Source organism: Dunckerocampus dactyliophorus, chromosome 1 (genome assembly GCF_027744805.1).
Source record: "Dunckerocampus dactyliophorus isolate RoL2022-P2 chromosome 1, RoL_Ddac_1.1, whole genome shotgun sequence".
NCBI classification, from domain to species: Eukaryota; Metazoa; Chordata; class Actinopteri; order Syngnathiformes; family Syngnathidae; genus Dunckerocampus; species Dunckerocampus dactyliophorus.
In genome coordinates this window covers 40518507-40545154 of record NC_072819.1, presented here as the reverse complement: position 1 = coordinate 40545154, position 26648 = coordinate 40518507, and the positions used below count along the sequence as shown (strand labels likewise).

Sequence of the window (26648 nt, the reverse complement as noted above, 5' to 3'; positions counted from 1 at the left end):
CACCTGCTTCAATGGCACATTGCAGAGGAGCTGAGCGCTAGCTTTGAACGCTAGGCAGACCGTCGACATCGACTGACTTATTGCCTCATAATGGCAACTAAAAAGATCTACCAAAGTGTGGAAGTATTTTGAAGTGAGATTAAAGATGAGAACAGAAGGTGAAGTGCAACTTGTGTCAGCAGCTTCTTCCATCTCACGCGACAGCCACCAACATCATTGAATCCTCACTGAACTAAATATTAATATTTGCTGATTAAACGGTGTTATAAATGTATTTTAAATGTATGTATGATTCCAATCGTACAACATTTTCTCAAGTGGAAACCGCTGAATTTGCACATTTCCTGATCAAATACAGGGCAGAAACCTAAGATGAGGTCGCCGCGAGCGTCTCTTCTCAGTTTAGTGCACAAGCCCTGCCTGCCGTCAGAGTGCGCTCAGTGAGCACACTGCGATGGCTCATGGCGCCTGCCAGTTTCTCTTTGTCAGCATGACGCCAATAATGTTGCAGAAACATTTATTACACCATTTATATACACCGTGACTTTCTACAGCCTGTGTAATGTCTTCAGCGTAAGTGTGACATCATTACTCTTGCTAATGGGACAACACAGCACCTCATACTGAAGTGGTGGGGGTGTGCGTTTGCTGGAAGTTGCTTGTCACTGCCGTCTTTCCATATGAGGAACAGGCAGCTTTGTTTTTTGACAGCAGCACCACCAGCCGGAGAGCAGCAAGTGTAATGCATTGAATATATTTTTGTGCTCTGCTGAATGAATGAATGAATTTGATCTTCAAGTTGGAGGGTTATATACCTAAACTCACTAGAAGGTGATCAGACTTTTACAACAAAGTATCAGAACTTTTCCTGGAGGATAGGGTGCATGCACTTCATATACAAATTAAAGGTAAGACCGACCGCAATTCAATAAAATAATTAAAATAAATAAATAAACGGGACTGAGAAGTATTGGAAAACGTTTTTAACAAAAGTAAACTATTCTCTTCCTTGTCTTGTTATCGTCTTAATGAGCAACCTGTATAAACATACCACAGAATACATTTTTGTGCGGAATAAAGGTGCTCTAATGTTTATAAACAAAAGTGAAAACAACTCTGCATGTGCACCTTTACCACGATCTGCAACAAAATGTTTCATGTTCCACGCCCCACCACACTTCATGTGTTTTTTAAAGAAATGGACACAAACAAACACCAGCGGTTGAAAACCATACCTCTATGGCAGAAGTAATAATTCACTTTAAAGACACAAAAAACTATTTTCAAAAGCCATGGACTGCGCTTTGGTTCACTTGCTTCTGTCGAGCTGTCAGTGGAGTGCTGTAGCATGTGCACAGCGGATGACCTCCAGTATGAAGCCACTTTGTGCAGGTTAACTGAAACAAAAGCACAGACTGCAGTTTTGATTTTCTTTTGTCGCTCGGTAGAATAAAACGCATTTAAAGTCGTGACCAGACTGCATTTTGCCCGCACTGTTAACTCACAGTTCATTCAATGTGTCATATTTCCCAGCAAGGCAGCAAAATAAAAAAAATTGTCAAATTAATTTCCTGCAGTTTATTACTATTGGCTTGTAAGGAGTAATGTGTAATCCAGATACTTGGTGGAATTACAGATGAACTATATTTTAAGTATTTGTTCATATATCTGGAATACACAAGATGATTTTACAGTATGTTGTTATTAGGGCTGTCAAAGTCGAAGCCCTGGAGGACAGGACATGGAACGGGATGGAACAGCACTCTGGAGATGATAAAGAGTGTTCATAAAAATGAAGAGCCATCTAGAGATGTCCTGGCGCTGCAAGCAACCAGCGTCACTATGCCCACACCGCTGCAGAAACTCAAGAAGCTGTAGACGATGCAAAAGCGCTGCAGGTAATTTTTTATTGCCATTTATACACTGGTAACTTGACATAGGAGTGTCCTAACTAATGAGTTTTTTTTAGGCACGAGCCATGTTTTTTCCTTTGAATTGGGTTACGAAATCCTAGTTACCGGCAGGTATAGCCGAAAACATCTATTGATGGGCTTGTACCATCTATGCAGGGCCAAATATGGATGTGAGCTAACAAGTGAGCAGCTCACTGTGATAGCAGTAAAGGCTTGTGAGTGAATTTATTAGCGTCATTATTATTATTTATTAGCGATTTATTAGCGTTTCTTCTTGAACTGCTGTTCTTGTTAAAAGAGGACAGAATAAAACCTGCATGTTGCTGTTGAAGTCGTGTGTGTGTGTGTGTGTGTGTGTGTGTGTGTGTGTGTGTGTGTGTGTGTGTGTGTGTGTGTAAAAGACTGTTTCAAAGTGTAAGTATGAAAAATTGCCTGACTGCACTATATGGGCGACTGTTCTTGAGCACTTTATTTTTTTGTGGGTTGACATGATTTATTTAACACCCTGTTTTCATTTCACTTAGTTGTTGGGTGTGTTGTGAAGCTTCATTGGTGATGTTAGTGACAGTTCTATTTTGTGAGATTATTGGCTTGGAGAGAGACATTTTACCATACCAATGTCTACTTGTTGTACATTGTGTGTGTGTTTTTATACACTCAGGTCTTGAACTAAAGGTCTTGAGCTGTTTAAAATGAACACAAGGTTTAATACATATTTGCATAAAGCCAACATATTGTCCAGTCCCATGTTGACAGGAGTAGTAAAGCCTAAAAAAAGGACCTTTGCACGGTACACTTATTGTAGATTTTAAAAATCCTATCTGCGATTAATTGTGATTAATCACACATTACCTATGGACAAAATGTGATTAATCATGATTAAATATTTTAATCCATTGTGAGTACAGCACACAGAATTGTAGTCACCCTTCTCTCAGATTTGCAGTCAAATATGCTGACCGTCTACGGAAGAGAGCCAGCGACGCTGCTGCAGGTACTACACACCCCTGTCTTAAAAAGAGCATCAGCATATTTTGTCGAGCTCTTTTAATGGATTCCATTAGCTTGTTTAGGTGTACCAAATTAATACTTCTCCAACATGTATAATAATTGTTCAGTCCTTCAGTTACCACTTATCGAATGTTTCTCTAGTATTCATATACTTATACCTCAATGTTTTTGATGTACTTTTTTAATGTAATGTATGCAGTCATTCCGACTTATTCCTATTTATCATTAACATTTTATTCCTATTTTATTACATTAAATTTATTTTTTCTATTTTTATTTTTCAATTATATTAATTTTTCTTTAATAGTGGTTTGAACACACAGGACAGGACAAACACAACACAATTTAAATGACATATTGTAAGTGCCAACCTGTGAAAGTTATGGCGTGAATGAATGATCGGTCATAGACATGGTGAAAGGGTAGGCTTGAATAAGCTTTGCTTCTTCCTACTCCTTTTCAGACATGCTGAATTGTGCAAATCTAACCATGTAACTTGTTAAGCATGTTTGAAACAAATAAACCACACCTTAGGTTTGAACTGTTACAATTGTTAGAAAATACATAAAATACATTTTAGTGCCTGCTGCCCTCTAGCTGTAGGGAGATGACGGATACTGTAAACACAGGCACGCTTGGTCTTATCCTTACGTTTTGAGACAAAAGGCAACTGCAGACACACATACTGAAATAACAAAAATGAATCTACAGATATTCATTCAAGTCATAAAGAGTCTACAGTTGTAATCTGAGGTAGAAAAAAATCTTTACAGTACTACGTATGTCCTGCAGGGAAACCGATGCAGCATCATGCCTGTGCACTAAAATCACTCACATTAAATTATACCTATTAAATTCATACATGTGTTTCACCCTGTTTCATTTTAAGCTGCAAGCTTCACTAGTCCTCATTTCCACAGCCAACCGACGCCTCTGCTCCTCGTCCAGCCTCTTGTAGTTGTAATAATGCATGATGAAGAAAAATATGCCCGGCACCAGCATAAACACACCGCATGCGTAGAACATATACTTGTAGTCTCCAAAAATATCAACGAGAGTTCCTGAAAGACATAATTAATCCATCATCGCAAATGCTGTATTGTGTGTATTCGTTTAAAAATGACTAATTTCCAAACCTGAAAGTGGAGGGCCAAGAAGCACTGGGCCACACTCGATGATGGTGACGAGTCCAACTGCACTGGAGAAGCGATGAACTCCCACCAGGTCCATCAACACCTCAAAGAGCAGAGAACAGACCATCCCGAATGCCATCCCAAAAAAGATGGCATAAACAACAAGGCCCACATATCCAGACGCCAGTGGGCACATCAGGTGACACACTCCATTGTAGCAGACAGCAAAACTGAATAGATATTGGATTCTTGGTCGGATCCACTTTGTATTGCCGATGAAGCCAGTTGCTGGTCTAACAAACATGTCTACCAACGCAAAGATGGAGAGCAGGAATGCTGCTGAATATTCATCAGTGCCTTGATGTTTGGCATACGGAGCTAAGAAGACCACAGGTGCGAAAAAGCCAAAAAACATGACCACATTACCGATGAGATAAATGAGGAATCCCCTGTGTTTGAAAAGCGAGACGTCTATAAACCCTTGCGTGCATCCCTTTTTCTTGCTCTCATGTTGGCTTTCCACAGCATGGTTATCTACGGACACTTCCTCTGCTTCATTGCTCTCTTCTACCTCAGTTTTTCGTTCGTGTTGGTCTTTTTTGTTGACGGGTCTCATCAGAGAACCGGCGACACAGCAGTTCAAAACAATGCCTCCCAGGATGAGGAAACTTCCTCGCCATCCAAAAGAATCAAAGAGAAACTGATTGAGAGGAGCCAGACTGAACAGAATCACTGGACTTCCTGTCATCGCCAGCCCGTTCGCCATCGGTCTCTTCACGTGGAAGTAGGTTCCAATGATGGTCAGAGCCGGCTGCAGATTGAAGGCAAGGCCAAAACCTGGTGATCAACACATATCATAAATAATTGATTGGGCTTAATGGGCGGTGCAGCCGCAATAGAAATGTCACTACATAGCAGCACTATGCAGACAATTACATCTGTAAACCATTAAGGCCATTCTATGTGGTTGGATGATGGTACTTTTATTAGCAGTAGTGCTCCAATATTGTACACAAAAAGGCATTATCAGGAGATGCTTTTCAGAGATTTTAACAACAGTGTTGTGAGATGTGCATTTTCGAGAGCTACCATAATATAGACGAATTGTTTTATAAATCAGTACAGGACTCAAACGAATTTAACATTAAACAATGATTTGCAGTAATTGCTAAAACAATCTGATGATTTATTTTAGGACTGATATTTTTTGTCGCAAACGTGAAATGCTTCTTACCATTAGATTCTCAGATATGACATTTCGTTCTTTACATTATTAAAAAGATGACATAAAGCACAAAGTGTTTTGAATGTACACTTCATATGAGCTATGTTTCTCACAGAGGTGAGAGAAAGTCAGTGTTTTCTATGTTTCTAATCGCAAATCTCAACTCAAGTCTCAAGTAAAGGCGTGCAAGTCCAGGCCATGTCTCAAGTCAAGACAAGACAGGTCGAGTCTAGTCCAAAATCTTAGGCTTGACAAATATACACGGTGGCCTAGTGGTTAGCATGTTGGCCACACAGTCGGGAGATCTGGAAGATCTGGGTTCAAGTCTCTGTTTGGTCCTCTCTATGTGGAGTTTGCACGTTCTCCTTGTACGTGCGTGGATTTTCTCCGAGTACTCCGGCTTCCTCCACATTCCAAAAATATGCACGTTAGGTTAACTAATTGGAGACTCTAAATTGTCCATAGGTATGAACGTGAATATGAAAGGTTGTCTATATGTGTCCTGCAATTGGCTGGCGACCAGTCCAAGGTGTACCGGCTCTTTTAGGGAGCTGAGCCAAAAAAAACAGTTCCTTCAAAAGAGCTAAAATTCCCATCACTATTGCCAAATGTGTTGTGTAATGCTAAAGAAAAGCTTTTCCCAATATTAGTGTTGGGACTCAACTTGAGCCATAATCACATGCTGAGAGTTATTTTACTAATTGTCAAGCAGGCATACATTATTGTGAGGGATTTTCGATAAACTCGTAATTTAATGTGAAGTTATATTATACACGCCTGATCAAAAATGTTTAGACCAGTTGAAAAATGGCAAGAATTTACATTTTGCACTGTTATACCTTAAGGAGGCTCTAAATAGAGCTTCAAAATCCAAAAAGAATAAATGGGAATGAGACAAAAAAAAATGAGAAAGCAATTTATTGCATACAACCGTTAAACTGAAATCAAGGTCAATTCAATGTCATTTTCTGCCAGGTATTCACACCGGCATGATCTCTTGGCGGCAAAGGCAAAAAAGCTTTCTCTCTTTGAAAACAATATGCAGCTCAGATTGTTGAGCTGCATATGCAAGGCCTCTTGCAGCGCACCCTTGCTACTGAGGTTGGACGCATTTTGAACTTCTTCCAGTATTACAATTTTGATCAGGAGTGTATTATGATATACACGTACATCTCAGAAAATTTTAATATCTTCAGGAGTTCAGTATTATATGTTTATATTCTATACAGTCTTGTATTAATAATTTTGATAATTATAGCTTAGAGCGGATAAAAAAAACTGTCTGAGCATGCATCTGCATCTGCATACAACTCAATAAGTCAACCAGGACACATAAAGCAAACGTGACCAAGCATAGCCCTTACATTACAGCTACACACTTCTCAACCTGCAATCCCTCAAACAAGTGACATTTGGAGCTATTGCACTGACATGAAACCACAAATGATTATTGATTCAAAACCTATTAGATTACCTCCAATTACTCCAATGCAGATATACAGATGGAAAATAGTTGTTCCAAAAGAGGCGAGCACCATACTACAGCCAACCATGAGCCCACCAACCATGACCACAGGTCTGCTGCCATAGCGATTCACAAGAATGCTGCTCACAGGCCCTGCAAAGGAGCAAGCAGTCCCCATTGTACATAGTTAACAGAATCTTTAAAATTATGGATATCTACTGTATGTTTCACTTTATTAAACCTTTCAAGACATTTGTGAGATTTGGAGGAAGGCATTGACTACTGACCTGCAGCATACATTGATGCAAGCATGACTGAGGAAACCCAGGCAATCTGGCTGTAGGAAACTGAAAAATATTCCTGAATCTCTTTGTAGTAGATGGTGAGTGACTTGGGAAAGGCATAGGCAAATCCGATGGAGATGAAGGCTGCAAAGACGACAGCCCAGCCCCAACCTCCATCTGGTGGAACGTAGCCCAGACTGGTTGCTGTTTTTGGCGGCATGTCGGATTCAAGGACTGAATAGAGAACAGAAGTGAAACAAAGTTGAGTTGAGACTACCACAAAGCTACAAAGCAAAGGTTGAGACCGTTGTATGCACTCAAAGTGCAATCGACAGACCACACCTCTGCACAATCCTTGAGTGTACTGGTCGGCCTATGAAGTGCGTTGCTGTTCCTGAATGTGACTGCCTCCGTCAGAGAGGCCCTGCTGCAAGTCTTTTCATCTGATCACGTGTGCTTGCACAAAAAATACAAGTAGCAGTACAGGAAGGGGGGAAAGCTAAAAACCCAGCTTCAGGGAGTGACCACAAGACATTGTCCTCCATACCAAAACAGCTCTAAACTATTCATGTCAGTCTGTGCTTTTAAAATGTTTATTTTAATGCCGCTATGCACCCTCCAAAAGGTGAAGAGTCAGCTCCATAATGGAATAAAATTGCATTAAAAGTAATGAGACGCACAATAGGAGCAGGTAAACTACAGTTATGTGTCTCATTTAGTGACAGTTTGCAGGGGAATCACAATTCTTAGGTGCTGCAGATGGTTCAAATACTGCACTTAAAACGTGCGAGTTTATTTCTCCTGGGGGTTGATGAGAGCTTCTCACATGGCTTTCCAGAGTTTACCCCTCCGTGCAGAATTTATATGACAAATGACACCGCTTGATACAAAAAAAGAGAAGAAACCATCAAAGAAAGCACTGTGGTGGTTTTTCTAACAGCACAACTATTCAAGTGGTAACTATATTTATATTGATTCTCATTTTGTAGTCTTTGTGTGCAGTGTGCACGTAAAAATGGCCTAGGTTGGCCAATATTTAATACTGAAAACATTTGTGACTACTCTCATCAAGCTTTAAAGAATGTTCACGTGGAATTGTAAACACTGACTTCAAAAGAGACAGAGGACAAGGCCCCCCTTGCCCCCTGCCTCTGCTTGATCGACACACCCTTCCACACTATACTCTATAATAGTTTTTTTTTTTCTTTCACAAATACGTATGGGATCCAGGATATCTGTGGCCATTTAATCATCTGGGACTGTTGACGTCAACCCAGTGGAACTTGTTTCATTTTTCTTCAGAAAGAGGTGGATGAAAGTGACCTTACGGAAATAATGTGCATTTTTTAAAGGTGGAACTTATTGTTTCACTTCCCTCAGCTTCGTGGGGTGCTCTAGTCTCAGCTGTCCAAGCACAATTGTTTGTATGGAAGAAGGACAAGGAGCAAATCTGATCTCATGTACTGCTTTTTAAAACATCAGGTTTGCCTTCAGTAAGGTGCTGCTGTCATGTATTCAGTGTTAGATTAATCCTGGTTGTTTGGCAGTTGATTGGAGAACGTTTTTATTATTATTATTTTACCACTCATTAAACAAATGGTGGTTTGTCTTCCCGCCCCACCTTGAGGTCCTGTTTACTGTACAGTCTTAGAGCCACTTAAAAAGAAATACAACTAAGGTTTTCTTGTGATTCACTTACAGCGTAATTACAGGTTGGTTCCATTTTTCATATCCATCCATCTTCCATACCTCTGACCTCATTAGGGTGGCAGGCAGGCTGGACCCTATCCGAGGTGACTTGGACTTTGAGAGGCGGCGTACACTCTGGACTGGTCACCAGTTAATCACAGGACACATGCAAACACTTACATTCACATGTATGGGGTTTAGAAGCAATAAACATGCATATTTTGGTGTGGGAGGAAGCCAGAGTACCTAGAGAAAACCCACGCAAACAAGGCGGAGAATTTGCAAACTCCACACATAGTTCAGTTCCAGTGGAGACTTGAACCGTATCAGTGGTTGCCAATGTTTTGCTTAAGTCATAATTTTAATTGTAAAATTTCAGTATTATCAAACATGAATTATTACAATTATTAAAATTGCTGTTGACTGTTGCATATTGAGGGTGTTTCTGTCTTGACTTGGAATGTAATAAGATCCGTTATTATTTCTTCATTAAGAAACTGTGAGCATATGCAATTTGTACCAATTAATTGTACAAACGTTTAAAGGTTTCTGCACCTGCAATTCAACTAACGACTGTTGTGCTGCTTTCCTTCAAGAATTCTCATTGAAATCTGTTTTGAAAAGAATAATGTATAGTGACCGTTTTATCCGGGTATTCCGGTTTCCTCCCACATTCAAAACATATGCATGTTAGGTTATTGGGAGACCCTAAATTGCCCATAGATATGAATGTGAGTGTGAATGTTTGCTTGTCTATATGTACCCCGCCTCTCACCCAAAGCCAGCTGGGATAGCTGATACCCCCTCGACCCTAGTGAGGACAGGCGGCATAGAAAACAGATGGGTGGAAGGGGAGATGGAAGGGAATAAAGCCCAAAAACAACAACTGGAAGAGCTTCACACAAGAAGTATGCAAAGGCTTGCTGATGTCAGTTGGTCACAGGCGTGCTGTAGTTGTTGCAAGCAGTAATAGGTAGGTTGCATTGTGTTGCACTGCTATAATACAATTTAGAGCTTGTCCACACGGTAACGTTTTCAGGTCAAGACAGTAAAGTTATTTTATCATTTCAGCCTTTCATCCATACGGCAACGGCGTGACTTCTGCACACATTTGACACTAGTGTGCCGTGTCCGTATGTGCAGTGCTACACTGCATTGCTTTACCTATAGTAGAGTCGCCCCCAAGTGGTAATTAAAATATTGCAGGTTTATTTCAATGACCCGGAAGTTCCGAGTCCCAGAACCACGCCTGCCGGTTAGCTTCCGTTACAAAACCCTACTGTTATTCAGTCTGTACGACTTTGATTGTAGCATCATAAGTCAAAGTAGGAAAATGTATGTTTTAATGCGTGTTAGTTGTAGTTAATCTTCTGCTCAAACCGCTGTTGAAGGTTTGATGTTGCTGCGATCACGAGCGTCCGTGACGATAGCTAACTGACGTAAGCGAGCACACTTCCGATAGTTTGGTGTCGCATTTGATCAGTCAGCTGTTGTGTTAGACTGGTATTATAGGTAAATATGTTTTCCAACATGAAAAAAGGCGTTCTGTCAGCTTTAGCCTCACTGCCCCCTATCCGTTCCAGGATCAGCGTGGCAAGTGCACTCTGCAGATATCAACATCGAAACTTCGCCGCTCAGTCTGGGGTCAAGGTGAGTTACATATAATAAGTTACATATATTTCATTATACTGATGAGTTAGACTGTAGGTATCTTGTAATACATGTCAGTATGGAAATAAGACGTATTGTTTACAGTGACTAGTTTGCATTGCATCTATTCATGACAGGGGGTTACTTGGAGTCAAACAGTGGCTAAATTTGCCAAATTACGTCATTACACAGCTATAGAGCCCACGTGGTAAACAAAATAGGTTTTGGTTTATTTAGCTGTAGACATTCTATCCTTGTTTGTCATCAAGTCAGAGTAAACGTTTTCAGAAGCTTTGTTTGTGTCAGCTAACTAGCGAGTGGCAGCCAATCAGTGACAACAAACTGTAACAGTGAACAAAAATGTTAGATTAAAATCATCATCAAGCACCCATCCCACCATTAATCTCAAGAGCATCACCTTGGAAATCCTGAATCAAGACTTCTGGATGGTTCAGGTTTTAGCGGCAGCGTGTTCTCTAAGAAACTGACTCATGAACTTGGCTGGCTTGGCAAAGTGGACACCAACAGATATATTTGGCTTTAGTTTTAAATGTCAGGGATGCGACATGTCAGTAATGCTGCAAGTGCCGGACCACTACCAGTAATCATACTGCAACCAGTCAATACACAAAGCATGGGTACACGCTGAAGTAACACTAAATGCTGCAGGGCTAACCATGGATTCCAAGATGATTAGCATTAGTTTGAAAGTCATGTATTTCAGGTTCCTAAGTGACTGTTTCAATGGAATATTCTTACAATGAAATAGGAGCACTATGCCAAGCATAATGACATGAGGAACAACCTCTCATTACATCTTTTATAAGGTGTAAATGAGTGGTGCATGGAAATTATCAGACCAATAATAATACAAGAAATAATGACGTCATACCGATGAATCTAATAAATAGTATTTCTGATAGCTGATTTAAAAAGAAATGCTCCCATGAGACACAATTACCTGTACTGTGCTGTAGGCGTGTGAGCGTGAGCAAAGCAAAGCACTTATTTTCTGTGACGCGCTGCAAACAGCCTGTCACAACTTCCCCTCAGCTCACTTGTAAACAAACATGTCATCAATCATGTGGGACTTCTCAATGTTTTAGAGAAAGACATTTTGCCAAATGCTCTGCAAACATTCTGCAGTGAGGGGAAAAAACACTGCGCTACAACACATAAAACCTTCAGCCAGCTGAAACGCTAGTATCGCTACGACGCCAGGGGCTTGTTCCTATTGCCGCAACGTTTGAAAAGTGTAAAGAAGTTTGCTAGACACGACCCAAGGGCTAAAGCGATTTGTGATGTCATCATGGAAATGATGGCCCTGGATGACCAGCCCTTTGCCATTGTTGAAGATACCAGCTTTTGTTGGCTCGTAAACCCCGTGGAGCCACGGTTTGTACTTCTGAGCCGCCACTATTTTTTAAAAATGTTTTGTTAATAGTAGTGATGTCATCATATTTGGTTATGACAAATCTCCAGATGCAGTTTAGCAAATCCAACTTTGTTGGAGTCGTTCTCCAGGTGTGCACAAACTACAGTTAAATCTAAATTTGAGAACAATTTTTATAAAAGGTTAGCGGTGTGAAGAAGCAGGAAGTTTGATATCGGTATCAGCATGAAAAAAAAAATATGGTGCATCCCGAGTATAAAATATGATGCTGATGATGCAAATGACCCATTATTTCTGCTCATCTTAAGGTGCTGTATGACGGACTTTGTCCCATATGTGTGACGGAAATTCGGTTCCTCCAGTTTCTGCAGAGGGACAAGCCCGGCAAGGTGGACTTTGTTGATATCTCACTTCCAGGCTATGATGGAGCCAAATACAAGGGGGTCAGCTATGAGGCGGCCATGGAGGAAATGCATGTGATTGATGAGAACAATGAGGTCAGTTGACATTACAAGTTATGCAATGATGTAGTTTATTATGAATATGTATTCAGTTGTTGCAAGTTTGCACATTAAGAATATTTGTCTACAACATCTAATATGTGTGCTTTTCCAACCGTGATCTTTCACGGGCAGGTTCATCGGGGTGTCCCAGCATTCGCTGTCATGTACAGTGCAATGGGCCTGGATGTGTTGGGCCGCTTTATGTTGTGGCCACCTGTGAGACCCTTTATGGACAAATCTTATGCTATGTTTGCCAAGAATCGCTTAAAGTGGACCGGACGCAGGGAGGAGTGCACCACAGGACGTTGTGAAAAGAAAATGCCCTGACCCTCAGTGAATAGCAAAATTACGGACTCGATGAAGGCCACATGTTATGTTTTAGGTTCATCATGAGCCAAAAGGGTAAAACAGTCACTTGCTGAATGAAGGTCGTCACAGTACAACACATTATTGCAAGTGTTTATAGTTGTGCTGTCATCTCAGGAGTATTTTAATAACCACTGAGCTGCAGCATCATATGTTCAGCAAAAATCACCGGTTTATGCAACGTTCTGAAAAGTTAAATAAAGACCTTAGATCTAAAATGTAGGTGACAAGGCTCAATAAGGAATGAAGGAAAGTCATAGTCATTCTACAATGTTTAAGTCCCAAAGAGGCATCACTACATATGTTAAAATGTTTTATGACTAGTCGAACATAATGTCTTTGTAATATTACTGCTGTCTGTATTTAATGTAAGCTGTGAGCCTGCCTGTTCAGTTTCTGTAGTGATTTCATATAGCAGTTTAATAGAAAAACATTAAACATTATTTATAAGGTAATTATTCAAAAGAGTTGGGTCATTATTCATTAAACAAAAAAACGGAAATTATGCTCAATTTCAGTAGCAGGTCAAAAAAGTATCCACTAGATGTCGCTACATGTTTTCTGGTGTACAGCATGAGCAACATAAGTTCTAACTGCTGCATATAGCGCAATTTAAATTCCAGCCCGACATTAGTGAATGTCTGTCAGATTGACAAATATCTAAATAAAAATGTCACATTGGTGTTTGTGAAAGTTCACACATTGTACCCACAGGACAAAGGTGTTTACTAAAAGCACTCTGAGACCCCTATGTACGTTCCATTTGAGTGTGTGCACGTGTGAGGTGTGTTTTGACGCAAGATGCAGCTAACATTAGCCCTACCATGTGTTTCCAGCACTCAACAGTGTCACACCACCACATGACCTTAAGCCTGTTTGCTTTGATTGAGCATTGGTGAGGACCACCCACCTCCACAGCCCCCACCCATCCCAGCTCATCCAATAAGGCTTGGACAGAAAGCAAGGGGTTAGGTATCACAACACAAGAGAAATGGTGTTTCAGGCAGGTTTGCAAGTGGATTAAAAATAACAATGGCTGAAGTGGAGGCATAAGGAGAGAAGAAGCTTAGATGTTTCAGGTAAATATTTAGTAGATGTCATTCAAGGTTGAGGTAGTTTAAGGCTACTTTGTGTATTGACCTTGACCTGTTCTAGTGAAAGAACAGCTTTTAGCTATTGCATACCTTTGCTGTAAGCCTTGCTCAGTGAACACTGTTGAATTCTGCTCTCGACCTACAGTACTTGAATATAATAGAATAGTATATCGACTGTATACAGTATGTGTGTTGCGCAAAGAAACAAGAAAATGGTTCAATGTTGACCGGATTACTCAAAGGTTTCATGCAGCATACCTCCTGTGTCAGTGAATAGGAAGTACACAGTGTTGGTGCACGACATGATCACTCACGTGTCACGTGTGACTTTATAGTCAAGATGTTTTCCGCACAAAGCTATTGTTGAAGTCATTTATTGATTGTATTGACGTTTATTATTCAGGGCAGCATGAGATTAACATGCTAAAAGAAGTTTTGACATATCACAACACTGATTGTCATTGTCATGAGGTTGAGTTGATTGAAACTAATAGAGTATACCAATTTCACTACTAGACACAGCAACTACACAATTTTGGAATTGCATCACAAGCTGAACATTTTTGCTTGACTGAATTTATTCAAAGATTCTATCCTTACAGTTTCTGTTGTGAAAAATAAAGCCACATGTGATCTGTTTCCCTCAGAACCTTATTCAATATCACCTGTAGTCTGGACATTGAAGGATCGCAGCTGATCGCATCGGGTCAACAATGGGTCGTTATATCAGCATCAATTTAAGGTCTTTGGACAGGAATTCATACTGTAAAATGAGATACTTGATTGTCCTCTTCAGAACGTCCCCCGTTTCAGGCTGTGAACCACTCCACCTTCGTAGATATTCATCATCATCACCCCTTCATCGCTCCAGATTTGCACGCCAAGCTATTTTTACACATTTAAATCTGTGTAATGACATCTTCCTTCGGGATTTTTCCAAACAAGTAAAGAATCTCCAGATTGCACGATGCAATTCATCCTCCAACAGGGGTGCTATCAAAGCGGAAGCTCCTATCGGGATCATTGAGGTGGCGCAGAACAGTTATGAGTTAACTTCTCTGGGAGGACGCCTGGGTCAATCTTTCAATCGACTCTCCAGACATATTAACATTTATTTCAAGAAAAAGGACACTGTTCCTGTAGCTGAAAATGGAAGTGTTGTTGCCACAACTCCGACGTATATCGGCAGGACACAGCGTCAACGTCAGCATGCATCCGGAAAGATAACTATGTCGGAGAGCAAAGACACAACCGCCCCCTTGAAAGACAACCAACTATTTCACATTAGTTCTTTGGCGACAAGATTTGGGGAGAGCTACAATTACGTCGCCAGTCACATTAATTCAGTCTTCTCTCAGGGTTTTGCCAAAGTGCGAGTTCCAGAGAAAGAAGAAATCATGTCTTCCACCAGAGGGCCCAACAGCAGACAGAAGAGGAGAAAAATACATCGTAATTGCATCATAAATTCCACAGAAAGTGAAACATCTCAATTAAAATCGAGTTTTGACCAGGCAACAGTGGAAGCTAACCACAGCAACAACTGGGAAGACAGCTATCGTCACTTTGCAAGACACATCAATAAGTACTTTGGTGCCAAGGTTGCTGATGACGCTACCCTTCAGAATCAAGGAGAATCCACTACACAATCTACATCACAGAAATACAGTAAAGAACCCATCATCACCCCAGAAACTGGCCTTTTCCACAGCAGCCACAACTCAACCAACTTTGGGGAGAATCATATGCAGATGTCAAGTCATATTAATCAGTATTTCAAGGGGGCCAGCAGGTTGGAGGACACAAGCACAAATCTCCAAAAAGAGATGAACTCGCTCACTGCGGACAGAAAGGAGGCCGTCTCCTTCATGGACTGCTTTCGTCACCCCACAAGAGCCATCCCTGATCTGCTGGAGGCATATCTGAGCCGGGTGGCTTCGTCCCAGACCAGAGAGAGAAAACCTGCCATGAAGTCAGCACGAGCAGGGATGAATAAAAAGGTGAAGCAATGGCACTTCTTAAGAGAGTCTGTGTGAAAGCCTTCAGTTTGCACATGTTAATAACATTCTGTAGTGCTTGTTTTGAGACAGAAGCAGGCAGAGGAACTGATACATGGGTTGATTCAAGATCTGAGGCAGGCTTCTTCTGCAAAGGCGCTAACAACCTGTGTGGAGGCGCTGAATGAATACCTGATCAATCACCCATCACACAAAGCTTTGATGTGGCAGGTGTGTTGCAAGCAAAACAGTCACTTTTGAGCATAAACCCCTTTTAATTCACTAAATTCTTCCAGGAAAAAACAGCTGTTACATTGCTGAGACAGCGGAGAGTCTATAGAAGCAATCAGGCTCTTCAGAGCGCCATAAGAGAAGCCTTGGCTCTTATTGGTTATGTTGACCCGATCAAAGGGCGTGGTATCAGAGTGCTCTCTATTGATGGTGGCGGTACGAGGTAAGAGAGTCGTGTCAGCCACAATGCATGCACCCCATGTTTTCCAACCAATCTTACATGTTACAGACATGTGCTTGTCAGTCCCCTAAAGGCGTGGACTAAATTTTGTGGTGATTTGGCTAAACGCTAAAGTTAGAGTAGTTATTTTGGAGAACTCATTGAGCTGTGTGAGAAATTTCAAGCTTGTCCGTCTTATGGGGTCGAACTTTGGTGTTTCATAACAGCGCCACCATGTGGTGTATTTCCATCCATCCATCCATCTTCTATGCCGCTTATCCTCACTAGGGTCACGGGTATGCTGGAGCCTATCCCAGCTGACTTTGGGCAAGAGGTGGGGTACACCCTGGACTGGTCGCCAGCCATCGCAGGGCACATATAGACAAACAACCATTCACACTCACATTCATACCTATGGACAATTTAGAGTCTCCAATTAACCTAACATGCATGTTTTTGGAATGTGGGAGGAAACTGCAGTACCCAGAGAAAACTTCACACAGAGATCATTTAATTTTAATTAAAAAAAAAAACTTTCTTCTTGTATATGCTATTATTCCCATAATAGTAGCATATACAGTATAGATTTTCCCCCAACCAAATTTTCCAAAAATTACAACTTTATTTAGTTTCTTTCTCATAATATTATAACTTTTAAAAATTTTATTTTTTCGTTAAAATTTAAAATGTCCATCCCTTTTCTACGCTGCTTATCCTTATTTAAAATGTATAAAACAATATAATTTTTCGTCATAATATTACGACTTTATTCTTGTAAAATTACGACTTTTTCTTGTTAGATTACGACTTTTTTCTCTTAATATTTTGACTTTATTCTTGTAAAATTATTACAGAGTTTTCCATTATTTGTGGTAATTTTTTTAGTTTTCTTATTAAATTATATTTTGAGAATGTGACGTGGGCCAATAAAAAAAAAACAGCCGCAGGCAACAAATGGCCCCCGGGCCGCACATTGGACACCCTATGTGGTTTGCAACTTTTCACACATGACCATATTTGCAGTTTTACTTAAGTGTCAATCACAAAGTTGGACAGTTTTCTGTTGTGTCCAGAGGTGTGGTGCCTCTCCAAGTGTTAAAACTACTGGAAGCAGAGACGGGAAAGAAGATCCATCAGTTGTTTGACTACATTTGTGGTGTCAGCACAGGTAACCAAGTGGTGAAAGTAAGATTTAGTGAAAATAAAAAGCAAATCATAAGTGTCATGTTTTCACACGACAGGTGCTGTGTTAGCCTTCATGCTTGGCCTGGCTCATTTTTCTCTCGAGGAGTGCACTGACATGTATCGCCGTTTTGGCTCTGAAGTTTTCCGACAAAACCGCTTGGTTGGCACAGTGAAAATGGGCTGGAATCACTCTTACTATAATACAGAGACATGGGAGACCATACTCAGGTATGCGCACACGAGATGCTACAGTGTGTAGATGTGGCACAGGTGTATTGTTATGTGTTTTTATTGTAATCAGAGAGAAGCTTGGTGATAAAGTGCTCATCAAAACAGCAAGTGATGAGTTGAGTCCCAAGGTAAGGAGAAAGGACCTTTTCACTTTGCAGGTTTTGTACAATGTTAATCAGAGACTGCTGTTTTGTTCCTATGTTCTCAGGTTTCAGCTGTCAGTGCAGTGGTCAACTGGGGCAACAGTCCAAAGGCCTTCGTCTTCTGTAATTACAACCACAAACCAGGATCGCTGAGCCGCTACGCAGGAGGCTCCAGCTACCCCATGTGGCAGGCCGTGCGAGCGTCATCAGCCGCTCCGGGATACTTCCAGGAATTCCCTTTACAAAGTGACATCCACCAGGTGAGATGTAGTTGTTTACATACCATCATTTCCGGTGTATAAGAAGCCGCAGCCGCTACATTTAGAGAGAAAAACAGATTTGTACATACAGTATATAAGCTACACCAGACCATAAGCCGCACATGTGCATGTCGTAAAATGGAATATTGTGGCGCACACGAGTCCGTGAGGGCCAGGTAGCTCTTTATTTGACAGGAGCCAATCACAAGCTATTAAAAAACTCACGACAACTTTGTCAACCCATTCGAAATCACAGGAGGTCATTACTCAATGTAACAGTCTGACTCAGTGTCATCTTACAAAGAACAATGAAATCATCACACAGCAACTTAACACCCAAAAACTAGGTAAGATATATAATATACAAGGCAAGTACCAATACGAGTTTAAGATTTTAACTTCATCCCATAATGCATTTCGTCCCAGCAAAGCATTTAATTGGTTATTGCTGCCGGGGTACTGCAGTGCTGCCTCTGTCCACCAGAGGGAGACAGAGGAGCCCAAAGGGAGGCTGACATCATTGATCATCAAGATGACACCTTGAGTCAGACTATTATATTGAGTAATGACCGCCTGCGATTTCCAGTGGGTTGACAAGCTTATCATGAGTTTTTCTCACTGACTCACGAGCGGCACAGTATTTAAACGACTGATAGTAGTTCTGATGTAAAGGAGATGTCACGGGATTAGAACATAGCCATAAATTAGCCACATCGCTGTATTAGCCGCAGGGTTCAAAGCTTAAGAAAAAAGTAGCGGCTTATACACTGGAATTTACAATAGTCCTTTACGTAGATTATCAGAGTTCCTTCATTACAGATGATCAACGTGTTTCTCCTATCAGTAGTCGAAATGTTATTAAGAAGGAAATGGCGCTTTATTTAGAATGCTTAACAAATGTATTTCACCACCTGTCGTATGAACAAGAAAATGTAAATATTTCAGAAATTTTTCAAAAACCAGTATAAAACTAAAAATGTTGATACTGATTTTGCAAATGCCAAATGCTAAACACATAATCACCAAACAATGTAAATATTTCCTTTGGCACATTTTTAAATAAATATTTTTTTTGTTCAGGAGAGTTGGTAAGTAAATAAGTTTAATTTGACATGTTAATCAACAAATCATAATATGATTTACTACTTTTTCTATTTTGTAAGTAAATTTATTCATATATACTGTAAATATCGTAAATAAGTGGTAGCATTAAAAATATAATTAGTATGAAAAGAGCGCAGCATGTTGGCCATACGGTCGGGAGATCTGGAAGATCTGGTTTCGAATCTCCGTTGGGCATCTCTGTGTGGCGTTTGCATGTTCTCCCCGTGCATGTGTGGGTTTTCTCCAGTTTCCTCCCAAATTCCAAAAACATGCATGTTAGGTTAATTGGCGACCCTAAATTGTCCTTCAGTGTGAATGTGAGTGTGAATGGTTGTTTGTCTATATGTGCCTTGCGATTGGCTGGCGACCAGTCCAGGGTGTACCCCGCCTCTCGCCCAAAGGCAGCTGGGATAGGCTCCAGCATAGACGCAAACCTTGTGAGGATAGGCGGCATAGAAAAAGGATGGATGGATGGATGGATGGATGGAAAGAGAGTCTGACTTGTGTGTTAACCATTACAGAAACAAATTTTTTAATTATTTTGGTAATTGCCAATTGGCTTAGTTTCGCCGTGGCATAAACCGTGCATTAGGTGGTGGTCAAATTAATTTAAGCACTGTATGTTATACTCATTTTTATCCTTTTATCCTATACTCCCACTGTAGGATGGAGGCATTATCATGAACAATCCCTGTGCCTTAGCGGTACATGAGAGCAGACTATTGTGGCCCAGCCATCCATTCCAGTGCGTGCTGTCCCTTGGCACCGGTCGCTATGACAGCCCGAAGAGAGGCCCTGCAACCTCCACCAGCCTCAGGGCCAAAATCAGTAACCTGATTAGCAGTGCAACTGACACTGAAGGGGTCCACACACTTTTAGATGACCTGCTCCCCGGCGATGTCTATTTCCGCTTTAACCCCATGCTGAGTGCTGAGGTGTCCCTAGACGAGAGCCGACCGGCGGCCCTGGACCAGCTGGAGAGAGACACACAGGTCTACCTAGAGAGAAACCGTCTCAAACTGGCTCGGCTGTGTTTGGTGCTCGGGGCAGAGCGATCGGCTGTTAGCAGAACCAAGGACTGGTTCAGTGAGAGGGCCTGGGAGATGAAGCAGAAATGGGCCTGAGGGTGTGTTTGTTTTTATCATGTTTGGTTCGGTTCAAACAAACTCTAGTGCAGCATGTCTGCTAGTACGGATCATTTGGTCAAGCGTGAACACGTGCAGTGAACTCATGCATTGGAAGTGCTGCCTCTACTCTGCTCTCTTCCTCTGTGTGTGTGTGTGTATGTGAGACAAAGGTGATCTTTAAAAGTATAGTTTAGAAGCTTTTTGTGAAATCCATGCTGGAAAATATAACACAATATAAAAATAGCCAATGTAATCAAACATGCAGATGGCACTTTTTATTTTTTCACTTAATAAGCCAGCTGCCTGATCAAGTCTTTGACCTGATGACTAGTGTGAACGTTAAGCGAGTACCTTTTTTTGGTCTTGGCCAGAGTACCAAACTAGAATTGTGAACGTAGCCCGAGAGCGTTTGAGTAGGCTAGCGCCACTCGACATAAACGAGAACTTACCATTTATTGAATATTGATATTGAGGATATTGCTCGTGGTGTAATCGTACACTTTTCTGCCTTTCGTGGCAGAGGGCATGGGCTAGATTTCCAGCCACCGTTGCGTCAACGGGAAGGGCTACCGGCATAAAAACAGTGGAAAAGTGTTAAAAAATATATATCGAGGGTCATTTTTATGTCCATATTGCATATAATATTTACAAAAACAACCAAGAAAAAGTCCTATACATCTTACAGATTGTCACTGTAAGTTTTTTTGATATTTTAAGTCCCACACTATTTTTAGCATAATGTTTAGCCTTTGTATTTCCGACTTGTTATTCATTTATCACAGCATCAAGCCACCAATTCAACTTGACTCAGAAATAATTTCCTCTAAAATTCACATAACTGTTAATTGTAAATGTAATCTACTACTTTAGCACTATCTCTGTTAGCTTGCTGTTGTTAGCATTTAGCTATAGTCTGACAGAGCAGCATGGTGTGATTGAAGTCTCCCAATTGCTTTAACTACATCCTGTAATAGTTATAGGCACATATAACAGTCTGCTTGCAGCATATTTGTTTTCTTTACAACCAGAAACAGATACATTTGCACTTTATTAAACTTTTGTAGTATGTTGTATTATCTTCTATTTATTACTAAAAAAATAAAGCCATATTTATTTGAAAATATGTTGCCTTTCATGTTCTCTGCAATTGGTTGGCAACCAGGCCAGAATGTACCCCGCCTCTTGTCCGAAGACAGCTGGGATAGTCTCCTGCATACATGCGACCCTAGTGAGGACAAGCGGTATAGAAAATGGATGGATGGATGCTGTCTTTCATGTTTATTTTCTTACCACTGTTGCACCTTGACATCAACCCAAGCTACGTACAGTATCAGTTGAGGTTTGAAAAGTGATGTAAGAGTTTACCATTGAGTGAGGGGCCATCCAAACTCTGAATATCAGGGGTTAAATCCTCACCAATACGTCTAGAAGCTGAGACTCCCACAATAGGCCCGCTTTACTTAAAACAATGGTCTATTGAGTAAACGCGCTGGTGCCAGTCAGCGTTAAGATACAAGGTCAGTAGAGAAATCCACACGCTATTTAGAATTTGATATCCACCTCACGTTATCAGAAAAGGAATAATAATGTAATTTTTCTAATGAGCTGTTTTTGTAGAATGACATGCTAGTCCTAGTCTAATAGCCTGTGTGTATTCCAGATGTGTTTATTCCTGCTCTTCCCTCGCACTGGAGATGACGTTATATTCGTTTGGATTTCACAATGCATTTATTATCCCAGGCCGAGTGTGCCAGTCGTGTGACCGGGTTCTGGCAAGCTATCCTGGAGAGCTTCTGATGTGTCATCTGTTAGGCTCACTTACCTGGGGGAGAGGCTAGTGAGACTGAAAATGAGAAGGAAATAGAAGTCTGGTTTCCACAGCAACACATAAAAAAAGACCAAGGAGCTACTCAGGTACTTTAAGGTAGGACTGTCACTAGCAACACCATTATTTTTTTTTCCATTTGAAATGTATCTGAAGCAGTGTGAGTGTTGCCATGCCAAGAAGCCCTTGTGTCCTTGTGATTGTTTCCATGACAAACGTCAATGGAGGTCAAGGTTTTAATGATGTCACAGTCTGACTTGAGAAGTGGGCGGGATCTGGAAGTGCATCAACAGGATGTATGGAAGTGTCCAATATTTACAGACAAATTTGGCCTTAAATCCGATTCACACAGTTTTTCAAGAAAATTGTGGCATTGTGGTTCTATAAATATAATAGATTGCTTTTGACTTTTACGAAGTCTTGCACACTTTTTTCTTCAAGATTTCCATACGTTAGTGGCAGACACACAATTAAAAAATATTGTGTTGTCTGAAATGAACTAGTATTTACCAGTATTTGCACCTGGATGCGTGCATTTTCATCTTCAAAGATGCCTTCTACGAACATTTGTGTTGTGTCAACATGAGATTAGAGATATTTTCAGGAACATGAGTATGTTATTGTAGCATGGATTGTTGTTAAATTGAATTGAACAGAATTTAAATTGAACAGAATTGATGATGTGAGTCTTTTGTTTGTTCAGTATGAAACTTCCTGTTTTATCTTCCGACTAAGAAAATTGTATTGCATTCTAGGGCTGGCTGCCTTCGACTAAGGATTATCATTAGGGATGCTCCCATCAGGGTTTTATGCTGCCATACTTATCATCGACGAGTGAAATCGGTCGATAATGATACTGATTACATAGATAAAGTGTGCATTTTTACATTTATAACATGAGAGCTATTGCCAGCGGGGGGAACTTAAGACAATTCCAAGGTCCCCTGACTGCCAGGGGCCCCAATAGATAATTATTAAAAAATAAAAAGGGGGTGCCCAATGTGAAATCACCTTCATTTAGACAAAAACATATGTGACTTACTTTTTCAAGAGAACATGTATCACTTGTGGAACTTACAGAGGATGAGACGCCTTCTTTAAGGAGACTTTGGATGTGAGAGTACATAGTCTGATGGAGCTCTAGCAGGACTTCCAGGTATCCCACGACGGGGCTCCAAGAGAGAGCGCAGTCGGCAAACCCGGGGTCTTCCACCGCTGAGATCGGTTGGTCATCTAGCCCGATGAATTCAACAATTTTTCGGGTCATTTGCTTTCGACTTCTGACTGTCACACCCATACGGGCGAGTGTTCGGATTACGGATAATGCATTTTTGCAGAGTACGAGCATGAAACGAGTATAGCTCGTAATTGTCTGTAATGGTGATGACGGAAAATTCTTATTGGGTGACTACTTATGTATTCACTCTTCACGCACTGTGATTGGCCAGTCACACACAGCAACTGCCCCTCCCTAGACAGATTCGGCATAGCCAGAGAGAGGAGCCATGCCTCTCACACTTTCACACACAGACACAATACAGACCGTGACTCTCTGCTTGCTTGGCTCGAACTCCAGCTCACGTCGCTCTGTTTCGGGTTGTATGATATTTAAAGTAAGTTGGTAGACTTGTGATTGGCTGGCGACCAGTCCACGATGTACCCCGCCTCTCGCCCGAAGTCAGCTGGGATAGGCTCCAGCATACCCCGCGACCCTACTGAGGATAAGCGGCATAGGAGATGGTTGGATGGATGGATGGTAGACTTGTTTCATTACAGATGGTGGTTTGACTCGCTCATCCCTAATAATCACATCGTAAGCCTCGAAAACCATACTCCGTCAAGTGTTTGTTCTTAAAATACTTTATTAAATTATCACTCTCATAAACGGCAGGTAAGTTCCACACGGCAGATATGTTTGTTTTGGGTTTGGCACGCCTGCGTAGTGTGAAGGACAGTGGCCGGGGGACACTACAGGCTGCATGCTGCAATAGTACAAGCCAGAGGTGATCGGCTTTTGTGTTTGGCGTTGAAAGGCATTTATCAGCATATGTCAATCACGTGCTTTTTCATGGAAATGGGCCGATACTGATTGGTGGCCGATCGATCGGTGCATCCCTAATTTTCACAGTCGAATCTGATTCGTTAGATTTTGTCCATGTTGTTGTTTGCGGGGTTTTTTAGACCACAGCTGATGGGGATCCCTACAAATAAATAGATCTCATTTCTGACTTTTTCCACCTCAAAGAAAAAGGCTAAAACACTGAGATAAACAATTAAACACGGTAGGTGTGCAACAACAGTACATGTATTTCATTAACGAAACACGGTCACTTAAAATAGTAACAACATGACTTGAAAATCAACAACTTGTCAAAATCTGTTAGCGGCCTCATTTATTTTAATGTATTAAAATTCACTTTTGGGATATAAAATTAAGTTGCTCTAAAGGGCTTACATGATACGCCATGCTGGTTAATTTGCACTTTATTTTCTAGGGGTCATCTTTAACCTTTTACACTTTGGATGATTTTTTAGTAGCCATTAAGAGCCAATGAGTCTGTCGCTGTCGACTGTCTTCCTAGCGGTGGGAGCTAGCCCTCACCTCAGCTCCTTTGGATTGTGCAATGGCAGCAGGTGGTTTTATTAATGTGTCGTAAGTATAGGTCTTCTGTTTAAAGTGAAGCACACACATCATTTTCAATTCGTTATTAACATTAGGCTGATTATGTGTCAAAATAAGATTGTGGATGATGGGCAAATTTTTTTTTTTAAGTGCTCTTTTCCTTTAATCTCCTGTATGCTAACATCAGGTCAAATCTAGTCCCTAATGATAAAAATAAAATACAACATTTGAATACAGTATGTATTGAACTGCACAGCACCAACAGTAAGGGAGGCCACATGCTTGCTCTTTCTCACTTCCAGTTACTTCTATTAATTTATTTATCTATCTGTAATCTCTTCATTTACCTTAATGTCATTTATTTCTGTATTTAATTATTATTATTTTATATTTCCACTGATTAGAAAATGGTCACAAACACAGGAAGTGAACAAACTATCAGTAATTACATTGAAATTGAAATTAACAAATTTCACATTTCCTTTTTTTGGCGCAGCCACTTGTTGCAAGGCAGAACTTACAATCATCTGTGCACGTCACATGCTGGTCACACTCACTATGCTGTTTTATTGGTAACTTGGGCCACAGAGCTTCACTGCCCCACACAACTGAAAAAGGAGAGGAAAAGATGGCAGGAAGACAATCATACGGATAATGAAAAAAGCAAATGTTAGAAAGAAAAACTTCACAAGCTGTTTTTACTTGAAAAGTTTGCTTTCTACTACATCAGTGGTTCTCAATTATTTTCTGTCATGCCCCCCTAGGGGACAGAAATGCGCCCCCCCAAATCGATTGGACATACAGTACTATCAAGAAACTGATCATATCTAATTTTTTATCTCTACTGTACAGACTGAATTTGAATCTGAAACCACCATAATGCAACAAAATTCAAGATTCAAGATTCAAGATTCAAGAGAGTTTTATTGTCATGTGCATGGTAAAACAGCAGTTATACCATGCAATGAAAATCTTATTCTGTTCATTCTCCCAAGGAAAAGAAAGAAAAACACAAGAAAGAATAAGAACATAAGAAACATAAACACATATACATAAATACCAAGAAATTAAGCAACAACAGAAGAGACATTAATGCAAGTAAATAATACAAATAAATAAATAAATAAATAAATAAAGTGCTATGAGTGTGTGTTGCGTGTGGCGTGTCTGAGTGCTTCATTGAGAAGCCTGATGGCCTGTGGGTAAAAGCTGTTTGCCAGCCTTGTGGTCCTGGACTTCAAACTCCTGTAGCGTCTGCCTGACGGTAGGAGTGTGAATAATGAGTGTTGTGGATGTGTGCTGTCCTTGATGAGGTTGTGTGTTCTGCGTAGGACTCTAGATGTATAAATGTCTTGCAGTGAGGGGAGGGCTGCCCCAACAATGTTCTGTGAGGTCTTGATCACCCGCTGGAGTGCCTTCCTATCACGTGTTGTACAGTTACCGTACCAAACAGTGATGGAGGCGGTAAGGACACTTTCGATGGTGCATCTGTAGAAGCAACTCAGGATTGTGGTGGACATGCCAAATTTCCTCAGTCTTCTCAGGAAGTACAGTCTCCTTTGGGACTTCTTCAGAATTTGTTGGGTGTTGTGAGACCAGGTGAGGTCCTCGCTGATGTGTGTGCCAAGGAACTTGAAGGTTTTCACCCTCTCCACCTCAGTCTCATCAATAAACAGGGGTCTATGTGGCTCCTTTTCCCTTGTTCTTGGGTCGATGATCATCTCTTTAGTCTTATCTGTATTGAGAAGGAGATTGTTATCACGACACCAAGCTATGAGGTCCGCCACCTCTCTTCTGTATGATGTTTCAACACCACCAGTGATCAGTCCGATGACTGTAGTGTCATCCGCAAATTTAATGATGCTGGTGTTGTTCTGGGAGGCCACGCAATCGTAGGTGAAGAGCGTGTAGAGGAGTGGACTCAGCACACACCCCTGTGGGGTCCCAGTGCTCACAATTCTTGAGCTGGATGTGCGGTT

General features: G+C 40.9%; 3 protein-coding genes across 12 annotated transcripts in view; 2 read left to right on the top strand and 1 right to left on the bottom strand.

Annotated features, from left to right (window-relative positions):
• Positions 1-1937: 1937 nt before the first annotated feature.
• LOC129180744 (monocarboxylate transporter 2-like) lies at positions 1938-10867 on the bottom strand. 3 transcript variants are annotated; one of them, XM_054775149.1, is made up of 5 exons: positions 10789-10867; positions 7035-7265; positions 6757-6900; positions 4061-4894; positions 1938-3985 (listed from the first exon to the last, which is right to left on the bottom strand). In XM_054775149.1, the coding sequence occupies exons 2-5, from the start codon at positions 7249-7251 to the stop codon at positions 3804-3806; spliced, it is 1377 nt and encodes a 458-aa protein (XP_054631124.1). In that variant the 5' UTR covers positions 7252-7265; positions 10789-10867; the 3' UTR covers positions 1938-3803. The 3 variants fall into 3 exon arrangements, with proteins under 3 accessions (XP_054631124.1, XP_054631122.1, XP_054631123.1); XM_054775147.1 differs by lacking the exon at positions 10789-10867 and adding an exon at positions 7374-7550; XM_054775148.1 differs by lacking the exon at positions 10789-10867 and having other exon boundaries at positions 7035-7550.
• On the top strand, positions 9954-16763 carry LOC129180708 (uncharacterized). 3 transcript variants are annotated; one of them, XM_054775144.1, is made up of 7 exons: positions 9954-10232; positions 10304-10370; positions 12072-12260; positions 12399-13711; positions 14374-15723; positions 15814-15951; positions 16017-16763. In XM_054775144.1, exons 5-7 carry the CDS (start codon positions 14440-14442, stop codon positions 16176-16178), a joined length of 1584 nt encoding a protein of 527 aa, XP_054631119.1. In that variant the 5' UTR covers positions 9954-10232; positions 10304-10370; positions 12072-12260; positions 12399-13711; positions 14374-14439; the 3' UTR covers positions 16179-16763. The 3 variants fall into 3 exon arrangements, with proteins under 3 accessions (XP_054631119.1, XP_054631121.1, XP_054631120.1); XM_054775146.1 differs by lacking the exons at positions 14374-15723; positions 15814-15951; positions 16017-16763 and having other exon boundaries at positions 9954-10370; positions 12126-12260; positions 12399-12906; XM_054775145.1 differs by lacking the exons at positions 14374-15723; positions 15814-15951; positions 16017-16763 and having other exon boundaries at positions 9954-10370; positions 12399-12906.
• Positions 16764-17972: 1209 nt separating this feature from the next.
• The window catches only part of nfascb (neurofascin homolog (chicken) b), a 28734-nt gene continuing 20058 nt past the window's right edge, over positions 17973-26648 (top strand). For 4 of the 6 annotated variants that reach the window (XM_054775137.1, XM_054775140.1, XM_054775141.1 and 1 more), the window contains exon 1: positions 21783-22145. The gene's annotated coding sequence lies outside the window, so the exon portion shown is untranslated. Of the gene's footprint in view, positions 17991-21712; positions 21739-21782; positions 22146-26648 lie in introns of those variants that run through there. The other 2 variants (XM_054775138.1, XM_054775139.1) reach the window with 2 other exon arrangements.

Coding starts and splice junctions, on each gene's coding strand:
- LOC129180744 (XM_054775149.1), bottom strand. CDS start 7,251: ATGCCGCCAAAAACAGCAACCAGTCTGGGCTACGTTCCACCAGATGGA. Junction 4,895..6,756: donor CTGCATTGGAGTAATTGGAG/GTAATCTAATAG, acceptor GTTGATCACCAG/GTTTTGGCCTTGCCTTCAAT. Junction 3,986..4,060: donor TCTTGGCCCTCCACTTTCAG/GTTTGGAAATTA, acceptor TATGTCTTTCAG/GAACTCTCGTTGATATTTTT.
- LOC129180708 (XM_054775144.1), top strand. CDS start 14,440: ATGGGTCGTTATATCAGCATCAATTTAAGGTCTTTGGACAGGAATTCA. Junction 15,724..15,813: donor GAGCAGGGATGAATAAAAAG/GTGAAGCAATGG, acceptor GTTTTGAGACAG/AAGCAGGCAGAGGAACTGAT. Junction 15,952..16,016: donor ACAAAGCTTTGATGTGGCAG/GTGTGTTGCAAG, acceptor AAATTCTTCCAG/GAAAAAACAGCTGTTACATT.